Source organism: Podarcis muralis, chromosome 8 (genome assembly GCF_964188315.1).
Source record: "Podarcis muralis chromosome 8, rPodMur119.hap1.1, whole genome shotgun sequence".
Lineage (NCBI taxonomy): Eukaryota > Metazoa > Chordata > Lepidosauria > Squamata > Lacertidae > Podarcis > Podarcis muralis.
In genome coordinates, this window is record NC_135662.1 from 77,380,480 (window position 1) to 77,395,717 (window position 15,238).

The 15,238-nt window shown below is 46.6% G+C and overlaps 1 protein-coding gene across 4 annotated transcripts in view; it reads right to left on the reverse strand.

The window, feature by feature from the left end:
* TRIO (trio Rho guanine nucleotide exchange factor) overlaps window positions 1–15,238 on the reverse strand; it is a 270,608-nt gene that overhangs the window by 179,337 nt on the left and 76,033 nt on the right. For all 4 annotated transcript variants that reach the window (XM_028737945.2, XM_028737948.2, XM_028737949.2 and 1 more), the window contains exons 4-5: window positions 11,255–11,447; window positions 9,607–10,119 (exon numbers count right to left, since the gene is read on the reverse strand). In XM_028737945.2, coding sequence (XP_028593778.2) covers window positions 9,607–10,119; window positions 11,255–11,447 — 706 coding nt within the window. The remainder of the gene's footprint in view (window positions 1–9,606; window positions 10,120–11,254; window positions 11,448–15,238) is intronic.

Consider the following 15,238-nt stretch of genomic DNA (forward strand, 5'->3'; position numbering starts at 1 on the left):
AGGGGAAACTTACCCTCGTTTTATTTTGTACATCTGTGAATGGTGCAAACTTGGCAGCTGGAAGGTGAGCGCTTGTGGCACTACCTACACAAAACCTAAGGCAGCTGCAGCCTTGCCTGGCAGCCAGAAGTCCCTAGGACTGGCAGCAAAACAAAGCCTGCTTGGCTGGGCTCCGTGCTCACTCCCAGTTCCATCCGCCGTGGAAATACGGGGAGCAGCAATGGCGGACGGAAAAAACCAACACAGAAATTTCTGGGCCAACTTGGCTTCCGGTGGCATTTGGCAACCACCCCCAGCAACAGAGCTGGCCCAGCTAAGCTTGATTAAACATTTCAGCTCTAATTAATGGGGAGCAATATGTTCGCTACCAGCACAGATGCAGGCCGAGACATTTCGCTGCTTGAAACCCAAGCACAAATGGTGCCCCTCGCACCGCCATCGATAATAGTTTGCACTCTTCGGGCATCACTTACTTCCTTTGAGTATTTCATTGTGCCTTCTGCACATAGCTGTCAACTTACAGATTTGAAAATAAGGGACCAGCAGCCTCAAAACTAAGGGATCAGCAGCCAAAATAAGGGATCAACAATTACTTTGATAAAATTCATATTTTGTTGTGTGCAAATGGCTTTAGATACCTATTAGGTCCATAAATTACCATATAGCATATATTCAACACAAAAAAACAGCAACAATTTGTTGTTGACAAAGGACAGCTGGACATAGAAAGGGCCCCATTACCTACAGTAGCTTATTTAAGGGACATCATCAATAAGGGACAGCAGTGGGACATGGCGCTGGGATAAGGGACTGTCCCGCCAAATAAGGGATGCTTGACAGCTATGCTTCTGCAGCAGGCAAAATGGCCTTGAAGGCCTATTTAGACTTAGATCCCCCCCCCAAAAAAACCCTCTTAATCATTTGGTACAGTTTGGCAAGGAACGGGTTAACTATTTCCTTCAGTCACAAAACATCATTTCTTCCTGCCTGTGTTTAAGAAGAGTAATTTAACAAACAGCATACATGGATGACTGGCTTCAAGAGAGCCCTTGAGAAATTTTCAATTTAGATTTTTTAATAATCTACTTCACGGCATTTCAGAGTTCACCAGATTTTTTTTTAAAAAATAAAGAAGTTTGCAGATTTGAAGTGAAATCTTCAGGGCATCAAATCGTGATTTTGAGATACGTCTAAGCTCCATGCACTCCGCTTCCTGTGAAAATTTGACACTGACGCTTCCACTTAACAAGCCAACCTTACGATTCCCTGTGCGTGCGCATCCATCTTAGGCATTAATCTTTGTTTTAATTTGGCTTTTAGCCTTTTATTGTATAGGCTGGCTGTAAGTGAGGGAGATAATCCCATGTGAAACAGTGGCACAGCTAGTTAGAAACGGGGGTGGGGGGGGGGAGCGAATAAACACAGTCTGTGTAAAAAGATGCAATTATTTATTAGTCAATGAATTACATTTGCTTCTTTGTCGGTAGTGTGCTTTAGATGGCACAGCTGCAATTTTATAGAGTTCTATAAAACATCCAATTATATTGTCTCGGCCGGCTCTTCCCCTTCACTATGTTTTTGAGCTTCGCTACAAAACTCCAATGTTATTTGTCTGATTTCTGTTTTTGGTATGGTTTAGCAACAAGCAGGCTAACACAAAAACTCTCCAAGACAGATCCCTTATCTGGGTTTGAGATTTACCATTCCGTCTCACCTGAAGTGAGCAATGTTGATGTTTAATCCATAACTAATTAGTGCTCTTTCTAAGGCCAGTCTAGAAAGGGCCTCATTTCCGCACAGCAAGTCTCCATCCCTGAACAGACAACACTTGCCAGGTGATGCTTTCTTCGGTGAATTTTCCTCCCCAACCCCACTGGCATGATCACTAATGCACTTTGCTTGCACATGTGCAGAGTAATCATGGTGCCAACATGCTCTCAGTGTTCCTAGATGTTGTTACATCTCAGCCAGCTCTAAGATGGTAGAGTCTTCACGCAAGGGCTATACCAGAAAGAAGGTTCGCATAGCAAAGACTTAGCCTGCAAGTGCCCTCACATCACAAAAATGTAGCACTTCTGAGAGAAGGCTTGCAATCTGATCTTGGATTCTAAGCAGATCTGCAGCCCATGCATTTAAGACGGTTGGACTTACAGCATGGAAGAAGTCACGGAATTGAGATTTAAAATTTACAGCATGTTATACGGTGGTACCTTGGTTCTCAAACGCTTTGGTACTCAAACAACCTGGAACCCAAACACTGCTAACCCGGAAGTAAGTGTTCCGGTTTGCAAACTTTTTTCGGAAGTCGAACATGCTCCGTTTTGAGTGTTATGCTTCCGTTTTGAGTGTTATGCTGAGGTCTTTTTTTGCTATTTATTTTGCGTTTTTGTCTTAGCGGCTCTTTTTTGTTTGTTTTTGTGGCTGTGTGGAACCCAGTTCAGCTACTGATTGTGTGACTGCAGTACATTGTTTATTGCTTTCATTTTATGGGTCAATGGTCTCGTTAGATAGTAAAATTCATGTTAAACTGCTCTTTTAGGGGTTGTTTTTAGAAGTCTGGAATGGATTAATCCATTTTGCATTACTTTCTATGGGAAAGCACACCTTGGTTTTGGAATGCTTTGGTTTTGGAACAGACTTCCAGAATGGATTAACTATGAGAACCAAGGTACCAGTGTACATTTAAAGAAAACTATATGAAAATGATGTACCGTTGGTATCTAACTCCCAGTAAACCAGCAAAAATGTATAAAACAGGGTCAAATATATGCTGGAAATGTAAGGAAAAAGGAGGCACCTTTTATCATATGTGGTGGACGTGTCAGGTTGTAAAAGAATTTTGGGAAATGATATATAACGAATTGAAAAAAATGTTTAAAATAACTTTTTCTAAAAAACCTGAAGCCTTTCTTTTAGGAAGTTTAGGCGCTGCGTGGATGTTATTGGCCCAGAGATGGAAAGAAGATAAAGTCTTGACCAGAGAAGTATGGCAGATCAAGTTGATAGATTATACCAAAATGACCGGAAGAATCAGAAATCAGGAAGACCAAAATTTTAATAAGGAATGGGAAAAATTTATAATTTATCTTGAAAATCATTGTAAACAGAATTGTTAATAGGATTGGAATAACGCTTTTAGTTTAATGGTGAATTTTGGATAGAATGGAGATGTAAAAGATTTGGATTATTCTACAAGATGCAGGAGGAAATGACTAACCACAGGACCCACAAAGGGGAGGAGGGAAGTCCAGGAGGTTCTCTGGAATCTTCTTTTTATGATGTATATTGGATATGTGATTGTAAAACTTTAATACAGTGGTACTTGGGGTTACATACGCTTCAGGTTACATACGCTTCAGGTTACAGACTCTGCTAACCCAGAAATAGTGCTTCAGGTTAAGAACTTTGCTTCAGGATGAGAACAGAAATCATGCTCCGGCGGCGCAGCGGCAGCAGGAGGCCCCATTAGCTAAAGTGGTGCTTCAGGTTAATAACAGTTTCAGGTTAAGTACGGACCTCTGGAACGAATTAAGTACTTAACCCGAGGTACCACTGTATGAAAAACCATATACATATGAGGAAAACCCCAGGGTCGTTTCCAACTCTGCCATGATTCTGTGTCTTGGTCGCCTGAGCCTATCTATAGCTACATGGAGGGTAGGAAAACATTGAAGGACCAGTTGTCAGAAGATTCCCCACCCTCTGTGTTAAAGAATCTGTCTAATTCCTTTGCCAACGTTGGTCTTTAGTCATGCTTTATTATTCATCACCACCCTGGTCCTGCAGATGGCTTAAACACCTGTGAAAGAAGCTTACGGACAAAACCTGCAATGTATGCGTAGACCGAAAAAAGGATGTCTGTCATATACACACAGGCCGGGCACACAGTCCCCCTCCCCTCCTGAGGTGATCTGTGCAGATCAGCTGAGAGATTTGGGCGGAAGAGAGTGTTCTCCGATTCCCTGTGATTTGCATATAATTTGTGCTGTACTCCTCCCACCTCTGTACGGTGTCTACTTAATTTCCCCCTGCTTTTAACCACTGCAAAAATGGATGGCACTTCACGGACAGGAACAATTTGCTCAGGGCGGGCGGTCACTGAATCAGGCCCTTGCACTCCCAACTTAATGAAGAGTGTCCAAACTAGTAAGCAAAACGTCGATATAAATACCATTGTATATACACATGCTTTCGTTTAGGATTAAAAACAGTAAAATCCACATGCATTTTCCATTCTAGCAACTTTCTTTTCTCATAGTTAATCCTCCACGGGTATTCAGCTAGAGGGGGGAAAATATGATGTCAGAATTGGCTCCGATTCCTGTTATCATCTCCTGTTGTCATTGGCAGGGAGGACGAATCTCTTATTTCCATATGCTGCTTCCCAGCCCCTGTTGAGCCCTAAATCTTGGGGGGAGTTCCCTGGCTGGGCGGAAGGGCTAGATGGATGTGCATACTCTAAAACAGGAAAATCTCTCCCCGCAGGTTCGGCTGCAAAACAGGTATGAGTACACCTGGAGCTTCTCAACTCTACTCTCTTTGCAGAAAGAGCCCAAAGGAAGTGTTATAGCTTCGTAGCGTTCTGCAAAAGGAGATCCCCTGCCAGTCATCGCTCTAACTGCAGCAGAAGCAAAGTGAAAACGTCCAGGGTTCTAACCTCAGGGTCGCCAACTGCATACAGATAAGAGAGAGGTGGCTTTCTGATTTTGGAACTGGTCCTTAGACAAGCTCTGAACAATATTCAGTTTTAACTTTTTAAAACCCTTCCAGGCAGCTGAGGTGTACGCACACTTTACAGTGAAAGAAGCCAATCGTTTTGCTTCCTCTAGGGCTTTCTATCTTAAATTTGATGGTTTCGCTAAGGAGAGCGCACTGCGAGCATTTACACCCCCACTGCAACAGAAAGAAAACGCGCAATGTCTAAATTACTTGCGATCCAAATGACCCCAAACATTCATTCCACAATGCCTACTTTTTTGTAATAAAAATTGAAATATGCGCATTATTCATGTTTTTAATTTCTGTCTCTAGGTACCTTTTAGTTGGAGGATAAAATGTATGAGTAAGGTATGAGTAAGGCCCCACTGGAATTACTCTTGGGGGCTATTACAAACCCTTGATACCATCCCTATGTAGTTGTAACCCTGCAACATAAAGCAATAATGCTTAGCACAATTCCATGTTTCAATATTAAACTGGAGTCACTGTCAAATATACGTGGGCTTTTATTTAATCTACAACTTACTCGGGATCTATTAGATTAGTGAAATGCCTCTTGCAAAGCCATGGTGGGAATGAAGATAGATTAGGGGGGGTCTAGACTCATCCTTGGGGGACGTGGGTGGCGCTGTGGGTAAAAGCCTCAGCGCCTAGGGCTTGCCGATCGAAAGGTCGGCGGTTCAAATCCCCGTGGCGGGGTGCGCTCCCGTTGTTCAGGCCCAGCGCCTGCCAACCTAGCAGTTCAAAAGCACCCCCGGGTGCAAGTAGATAAATAGGGACCGCTTACTAGCGGGAAGGTAAACGGCGTTTCCGTGTGCGGCTCTGGCTCGCCAGAGCAGCGATGTCACACTGGCCACGTGACCCGGAAGTGTCTCCGGACAGCGCTGGCCCCCGGCCTCTTGAGTGAGATGGGCGCACAACCCTAGAGTCTGGCAAGACTGGCCCGTACGGGCAGGGGTACCTTTACCTTTTTAGACTCATCCTTGACTGCATATGTTCAGTAACAGCACAGAAGTTGTACCTACGCAGCCTGGCACAGGGAGACATAAATCAATGGCTACTAGCGATGAAACCTTTGTCCTACCTCCACTGTCAGAGGCAATATGCCTTGGAATACCAGTTGCAGAGAGTTGCACATGGGGAGCATGTAGTGCTTAGGTTCTGTTCATCTGGTTGGTCCCTGGCCAGATCCGACAATGTCATGGACTGGTTGGGAGCAGAGGAAGGAGGAACCAGCTGAGGAACCACCAAGGGAAGAAGGCTCAGAGCCCGGGGATTGGTGGTGGGACAACAATGAGTGGTCAGAGGGAGAGGACTGGGAAGAAGAGGTATCAGAAGCTGAAGAGGTAACAGGGCTCAGTGAGCGGGGAGAGTCTATGGCAGAGAGATGTCCAGAATCAGAGAAGAAGAAGATGAAGATGAAGAAGAAGAAGAAGAAGAAGAAGAAGAAGAGGAGGAGGAGGAGGAGGAGTTTGGATTTGATATCCTGCTTTATCACTACCCGAAGGAGTCTTAAAGCAGCTAACATTCTCCTTTCCCTTCCTCCCCTACAACAAACACTCTGCGAGGTGAGTGGGGCTGAGAGACTTCAGAGAAGTGTGACTAGCCCAAGGTCACCCAGCAGCTGCATGTGGAGGAGCGGAGACGCAAACCCGGTTCCCCAGATTACGAGACTATCGCTCCTAACCACTACACCACATTGGCTCCCAGTGTGGCAGTGAGGCAGAAGTGGAAGCAGGAGACGAGAAGGAGGGAGGCCAAGAGGCAGAGATGAGTCAGGAAGGTGAAATGTTACAAGTTTCCCCCCATCCTGCTACGACAAGCTCTCCTTCCTCTGTCCCCTAGAACCAGGAGAGGCATGAAAAGGTTGGAGGAGAGGTTGGCTACATTCAGGCACAGTCTCCGCTTGCTTGCGGAAAGCCCCAAGGAGACAGGGCCTTTCAGTCTTGGCAAGTGATTTTCATGGAAGATCATCAATGGGAATGAGCTGCTCTGCTCATTAGGCCTGACACTCAGCCAAGTCTGCAGAGACCGTGTTTTTGCTAATAAAGAGTTAACTCCATCTTTGAACTGACTGGAATGTTCCTGTGACAAGAAGGGTGGTCCGTACGTTCTTACTAAATAATCCGTACATCATTCCGGCAACAAGCAGCGCTGGACACTTACAACTTAAGTGGCATGAAAATCCAGAACACTACAGCATTGATGCTGTGGTGAGATCTACTGCCAGTTTATGTAAATGAATAAATGCTTAAGTCAAGAAAGGACTTAGCATATGAAGTTGAATGTTTATAAATATATCAAAACCATGAGAGAGAATTTACTGAAGAAGCCCAAGACTCTTCATGGGTGAAACAGGTGACAAACGCCGGCACCCTGTCTAATTCTTGTGCGTAACATCACCGACACTTCGTTTGATCAAACTTATCTTCGTTGATATCTAACCCTTGAGTGCAACATCGCCGACACTTCGTTTGATCAAACTTACCTTTGTTGATATCTACAGGAGCCTGTCTAAAGGAACTTTAAAGACTGAATCTTCCTTTTGGACACCATTTGAATGAGTTTTCTGTTTGTGGCTTCTTTAGTAGATCTTGTACATTGTTCTCTCAAGTTTTGGATTATTAATATAAGTTTTAGAACGTAGAATGGTTTGGTAGTGTTTTGTGTGCCGCTTATGTGCTGCTTGCTTTATAGTGGTCTACTATGAGCAAATATCAGGGCAGAAGAGAAGGCCTGCCCTACCCCACCCCTGCTGTGAGTAACATCTGCTTCTGCAATTACTTCCAGAGAGGTTATTTACACTGGGCCCACCAAGGGTGGCAGGTCACCCCACCCCAAAGGAGCACAACCTTTGTGGTGGTCACTTTAGGAGCAAGCTAGGGAAAGGGCATGACCTCTGGTTCGTTTATTCTCTGGAGACTCAGGTCAAAGGTGTTGCTTTCAGTTGCCTGTATACCCCCCAACCCTTCTAGTGAAAGAGGAGTTGAGTTAAGAGAAATTGGTAAATACTAGAACAAGGAGTCTGGGGTCCTGGGATGTAAACCACAATTACTGCATTGAGAGGCTTGCTGTTTTATTAGGGTTTTGTTTGTTGCGTGCCGGATTTTAATTGTTATCTGTTTCGAAAGCCGATCTGCGCTGAAAAGCAGCATGAGCACGTAAAGCATCTCTCTCAAATCCCAGCTGTTACGATTAATTTGCCTAAATCATAGAGGTGTCTGCATTAAAGAAGTCATTAGGTAAAGGTAAAGGGACCCCTGACCATTAGGTCCAGTCTGGGGTTGCAGCATTCATCTCGCTTTATTGGCTGAGGGAGCCGGCGTACAGCTCAGGGTCATGTGGCCAGCATGACTAAGCCGCTTCTGGCGAACCAGAGCAGCGCACGGAAATGCCGTTTACCTTCCAGCCGGAGCGGTACCTATTTATCTACTTGCACTTTGATGTGCTTTCGAACTGCTAGGTTGGCAGGAGCTGGGACCGAGCAACGGGAGCTCACCCCCCTCGTGGGGATTCGAACCGCCGACCTTCTGATTGGCAAGTCTTAGGCTCTGTGGTTTAACCCACAGCGCCACCCGCGTCCCACTAAATAAGTCATTACGGCAACGGAAAAAAGGGGCCACCAACATGAAACTGCACAACGCCACACTTAGCTAGGGGCAGATCCTATGTGTGTGTTTTATCTGGAAGTTGAAGCATGCAGAGTTCAACTGGATTTACATCCCAAAGTGCGTGACGGCAGTCTAAGAGGGCCAATCCTAAATTAAGTATGGATAGGTCTCAATGACTATAGTGAGGCTCGAGGCGTCACGCCTATGAAAACTGGAAGCTAGTTTACACTTGCCAATTGCCCCCCTACCTTTTTTTAAAAGATAAGCACTCAGAATTCCATTTTAGCATGACTTAAAAGGCCAATTGATGGACCACGTCTGGTTCCTGGAGGTTATGGGCTGCAGGCTCTGGGCAACACCACGCAGGCTCCAAACAGGGGCAGCCAGCTCCTCCTCAAGCCTGAGCGGTCACACAGACACTAAGTCCAAGGCTCCTAAAGCGGAACACAGCCAGGCGTACCGGGTGTTCCAACAGCTGTCCATTGCATAGAGCAATCAATGGATATTTGCAGGGTGAGGAGTACACAGGGGACAGCTCTCCCCTGTTTCCTGATGAACCAAAATCCGCCAATCCCAGGTTTCATTTTTAAAAAACAGAAAGTTTCTAGCATTTGTAGATACGAGGTAAAATTTACAGACATTCTCCTCCACATTTCTATTCTGAGAAAGTATCATTTGACTGCTTTACTTGGCCCCTTCCTTGGAAAAGAATCCTGTGGACCCCCACAGTGCCACTGGGTGCTGACACATAAAGGTAAAGGGACCCCTGACCATTAGGTTCAGTCGTGGCCGACTCTGGGGTTGCAGCGCTCATCTCGCTTTATTGGCTGAGGGAGCCGGCATACAGCTTCCGGGTCATGTGGCCAACATGACTAAGCCGCATCTGGCGAACCAGAGCAGCACACAGAAACACCGTTTACCTTCCCGCCAGAGGAAGGTATCTTTATCTACTTGCACTTTGACGTGCTTTCAAACTGCTAGGTTGGCAGGAGCAGGGACCGAGCAACGGGAGCTCACCCCGTCGCAGGGATTCGAACCGCCAACCTTCTGATTGGCAAGTCCTAGGCTCTGTGGTTTAACCCACAGCACCACCCGCGTCCCTTCTATGAGCAAGTAGGAAGGCTCAATTCCTCTGTGCCATGTTTTTCCATGGATATTCCATGCCTGGCAAGTGGGATCCTTGTTCCCCAACCTCAGTTCTCCTAGTAACACACCCACATCCCATCAACTTAAGAAGTTGGCCAAGAAACACCCCCACCCCCTGCCGCCATTTTACCTTTTCTGCATCTTGTTCAAAAAGCCTGAGCTGAAAGCATTGGTCCAGTTTCACCTTCCGCACATGCCACATCTGGTGCAGATGCTGCCGCGTCGAGTGCAACCTGTCTAACATGGTGGACACTTTGGGCAAGAGGTTCTGCAGATCCGCGTTTCCAGACCCAGAGTTCTTTTTGGGGAAGGTCTCGCTGCTCTGTATCCTCTGCAGCAACTTCTGCCCTTCCAAGTCCAGGTCCTCAATGGGCGCTTTGATGACCTTCTTCTTCAGCTGCGAGTGCTCTTCGATCATACTCCGAGCCGCCTCCAAGTCCTGAGGCAAGTCCTTTTTGGCCAATATGTCCTGCAGCTCCTCCAGCCTGGAGAGCATGTGTGTGGCATTGCTAATGTAATCCTCAAAGGCAACTCTGATTTCTATCCATTCCTCGTGGTTATATTCCAAGCAGCCGTCAAATTCGGGAGTTAACTGAGAAGGGTCGACAACTTTGGTAAGGCCTTCCAGAGACACCATGTTGGTCTGAAAAGTAGCAACGGTTAAAAGTTAACCACACGACGAGAAACATTTAAAGCACTGGAAACTGTACACTTCCATTAAACCAAACTCCAGGGAGCTATGGGGGAGCTGTGTTGTGCCCCCAAATCACAGTGGTTAACCATGTAAAGAGATCTGAACCTCTGCCTGTAGGGATCACCTAAGCTTTGGCATGGCTGGGCCACTGAAACTGATGGTCTGGTGGGCATTATGATGTCATAAGTATGTGCTGGTGCAGAGGGAGTTTTGCTATGTGTCCATAGCTACCTGAGCTCATTGGTTCCTTCCACGTGTGAGCAACATATGGGCATCATAGCTGTCAACTTACAGATTTGAAAATAAGGGGCCAGCAGCCTCGAAAATAAGGGATCAGCAGCCAAAATAAGGGATTTTCCAAGCACAAGTATGTTCAGCATCTGAGCCCCTCTGTGCCAGCCAGCAGCCAAACGAAGCCTCAAGGGGTGGTTCCCACAGCGCAGCAAAGCAATCCGGCAAAGGGGATGCAGCGAGGAAAACCACTGTCACCTCTCCACTGGGAAGCGCTGAGCAAAGACCAGTCCCCAGGCAACGCGGCCAATTTGATCAGCACAAGGCATGCAAGCTCCACCCCCCCCAGTCGTTCTTAAGACTCCTTATTGGGCGAGCAACGCAGCCAAGCAACACAGTTGGAGCCTCCCTCCTCCCTGGCCGGAAGGGAGGGAGGGAGAGGAGCTGCTTCCTTTGAAACCCACCAAATTTAAGGGACATCATCAATAAGGGACAGCAGCGGGACACGGCACTGGGATAAAGGAGTTTCCCGCCAAATAAGGGACCGTTGACAGCTATGATGGGCATCATCGCTGACACAGCCATCGCTGACACAGCCAGCATTCCCAGGGCCACTGAGGAATCATTTCTAGTTTGTTTGTTTTGCCATTTGGGGTTATTTTTCCCACCTGCCCTCTTGAGCATCAATGGAGGAGTACAGGAGTTTATGCTCCATAAGTTTCCTCAGCGATGATGAAATGGAAGGCTTTAATGTGCCAAATGAAAGTTCTACAACATTTCCCAAAACACTGTTCAAATGGCGGGTTTCCCTGCAGCACTTTGGGCACCCAACATTGGTTATTGAGAAGTTTACCTCAAATTCAAACTTGGAGCTGCCGAAGTTAGTCCGCTGTTTCTGCCAAAAGTTGTCTGGCTTGATTATCAGTGCAACATGAATGCAACAGGGAAAGGATTCCTGCAAGATCTTCAAAAGTGGCTTAATAGAGTCCCATTTAGATCCACGCATATCTACAATAACGGTGAAACCTCGTTTACATACTTCTTCACTAGAAAGCAAACAAGACAACAGTTAATAGAGGCAGGAATGGTCCCCAGGCGCCAAACTGGCTGCTCTGCCTGCCAATTCTATTCTCGTTCCCATCCGTCAACTCGGTGGGAGCTTCACCTGTAGAAGGGGGACATCTCACCGGAATTTTACACAACCTGGTAGGATTAAGCACTAGTGCATGGCCAACCCTAGATGAATGAACATTTTACACATACTAAATGTACATCACCCAGGCAACCAGATGCCAAGATGTCTCGTGCATCTCCTCAAACATTCAGGCACACACTCTCCTCCCTCTTTCTGCAGAACATCTGAACATCTGCAACAGGTATTCACAGTTGGATGGCCATCTGTCTTGCATGCTTTTGTTTAGATTCCAGCATCACAGGTGGTTGGACTAGATGACCATTGGGGTACCTTCGAACTCTACGATTCTATGACTCTACGACTCCCCAGGTACCTGCCTGGTTTACCTTTATTATTGGAGTGCCCCTGCACTAGTGGATAAAGCACAACATAGGTTTCAGTAAAAATTTAACAGTTCATTTAAAACTCAGCACAGAAGCAACCGTAGCGTCACAGAGCCAGATATCAGTGAGACAATAGTTCTGTTTTGTTACGATGTCCTCTAATTTAAACACTTCCTACATAGTCTAACAAGGACCTATTGACTTCAGAATGTTGATGACACTTAGCCTAGGGAGATTCAGAAAACAGAAAACCAATTGTCTGTTGATGGACTATCCTAGTTCCTTGAAAACCTATTTATCTCTCCTCTGGGATTGCGAGGGCTGAAAATACACTGCAACGTTTCGTCCCCCTAGGCCAGGGTGACAGCACTCATATTCCCCACGCTCCCCAATAAAAATACGCTGGGGTGCCACTAAGTATGTGTGCAGCCAACGAGGTCTTGCTTTCTCGTGCCTTCCTCCCTCTGCATCACCCCTCCATGTTATATTGGTTGGAAGAATTCGGGAGGAAGAGGCATCCTTGCAAGCTGTTTGTTTCACAAGAGCTTCCACAGACTTTTGCTACTGCTTCAACTCTCTCAGCCATCTGCTAGCCATCTGCCTCCAGCTGTTTTTGGACTACAACTCCCATCATCCCTAGCTAGCAAGACCAGTGGTCAAGGATGATGGGAATTGTAGTTCAAAAACAGCTGGAGGCCCAAGGTTGGGGAACACTGTGCTAGGGGACCTTGGCTTCGTGGTGGATGTTTCTCCTTTAAAGATCAGTCAGGGCAGAGCTGCAAAGCAACTACTCTATTCAGAACTTTAAAATGGAAAGCGCAATGCCGGTGGTCAACAAAAGAGGTTTAAGGACTCTCTCACGGCAAATCTAAAAAAAAAAAAGTAGTATAAACACTGACAACTGGGAAACACTGGCCTGCGAGCGCTCCAGTTGGAGAACAGCCTTTACCAAAGGTGTCACGGGCTTTGAAGACGCTCAAACTCAGGGCGAAAGGGAGAAACGTGCTAAGAGGAAGGCACGCTTGGCAAATCCTCACCTTGATCAACTCCTGCCCAGAAACCTATGTCCCCACTGTGGAAGGACGTGTGGATCCAGAATTGGCCTCCACAGTCACTTATGGACTTACTGTTAAGACTGTGTTCATGGAAGACAATCTTACTCTGCTACGAGGGATCGCCAAAGAAGCAGCAGCAATGTTAATGCTCTACTTTTTAGCTTAAACTTCAGACGTGCACAGGCGGAGGGGTGGGTTGTATCCAGCGCAGGGGTTTCCACTAGTCTAGCAGGGCTTCCCCCTCTCCCTTTCTTATCCCAGTGCCCTGGTAATCCTGTTCTGAATTCCCCCTCCAGCCCTCAAGAGCAGATTCAGGGGGTGGGGGTGGGGGCAGAGGGGAAGGAGGCAGGGTGGTCAGGTTGTGCGAGTGGACCTCATCCTGTGTATGCAACAATTTGTGGTTTAAACCACAGAGCCTAGGACTTGCTGATTGGAAGGTTGGCGGTTCAAATCCCTGCAACGGGGTGAGCTCCCGTTGCTCAGTCCCAGCTCCTGCCAACCTAGCAGTTCGAAAGCACGTCAAAGTGCAAGTAGATAAATAGGTACCGCTCCGGCGGGAAGGTAAACGGCATTTCCGTGCGCTGCTCTGGTTCACCAGAAGCGGCTTAGTCATGCTGGCCACATGACCCGGAAGCTGTACGCCGGCTCCCTCGGCCACTAAAGCGAGATAAGTGCTGCAACCGCAGAGTCGGTCACAACTGGACCTAATGGTCAGGGATCCCTTTACTTTTACCTTTACCTACTGGATCAGGCCAATGGCCCCTCTAGTCCAGCATCCTGTTCTTCAAGGAGGGGCCTAATCCTATGAATCTCCCTAACCCTGTTTTGAAGCCATCCAGGTTAGCAGCTATCAGCCTCCAAATGAGTGGCTAAGCCCGCTGCCCAAGTTTCCAATGCTGACAAAAACTACTCTCTAATGTTCGTCAGCCATCCCATTCACAAAGGTGCCTTGCTGACTTGCCCGTTGTCCAAACAACCTACTGAAGTGGCAAAAGAAAAAACAAAGAGCTGTGTACTTGACTACTCGAGTCAAATGCTACCAGTGCCTAAATTCAGCCTGGCATTCGGTCTTTTGGAAAGCTCTGAAGCCCTACAATTCATAACCAGATACAGTAGGGCCAGCTGGCCCTAAGGAGGAAATTTACACTTCGCTCAATATTATTCTGACCGACTGAAGGAGAGGCAGCCAGCTCAGATGTGAGCTATTTCTGGGTTGGAGAGCAGTCTTGCAGAGTCATGTTCAGTACCATTTATAAGGTGCAAACTTTACTCTGGAATTAATAGTCGGCTCAACGAAATGTCCTCCCCCTGTGAAACTGGCACTTTTTTTAAAAAAGCAGCAGCTTCGGCCTAGTGTGAACCAGGAAAAACATCTTTTAAGTGTTGCCACTTTGCCAAAGCACCTAAATTGGCCAAAGTCACAAATAACTCTCAACAAGGCTGGTCCTCAAGAAGCTACGGTTCGCAAAAAGCCACTTTCTCCCTTGTTCCTTGGAACACTGGTTTCTTCCTTTGCCAAAAAGCTCATAAATTCGGAATAGGTTATAAATCCACAGAATCAAGTGGTAAAGCTCTTCCCGGACTCTGCCACTTCAGGCAGCAGGTGCAGGTTGCACAGTCCAATGCTCACACACACACACACACACACACACACACACTCCCACCCCCCAGGAAAAATTACGTCAAAGAGATGACTAGGGTGAACCCTTTCCCTGACATGCTGTTTTCAATTTGTCTGTAAATGTGGAATAGTGTACATATGTATGCACAGAGACAAGTGCCCCACAACCACAAACCCGCTGCAGGAAGTGGTACAGTCCAGGGATAGGTTTGTTTTAATCATCTGAGTTTATCACCAGTTGCATAAACTGGTCTTGCAACCTGAAAAACGCTAGCAAATGCAGCAATAGTGATTCAGACTTTGGCTTCACGCCACGATTCACTTTGCACTCCTGGTTAAGGGCAATCCTCTTGGAATAATGCATTTGCTGTTGTTGTCGTTAATTGCAGCCCCGATCATTCAGGGCGAGATTGGTGCAGAAAAACAACCTTACTCCAACTTTATGGCGATCTGCTTCTTCTTTGAGAGCATTCTGAATTCTCCAGAGCAGCATGCCTGGTTGCTGAGTTACATCTCCTTAAACAACTGGAAGGTTAGAGGAACATGAACTCGATATGAACCCACACAGGACTCCCTTTTAAACTGTTTTGACACAGCGAAGCAAAGTAGCGCAGCTTCAAATCATAATACAGGGAAGATGGCC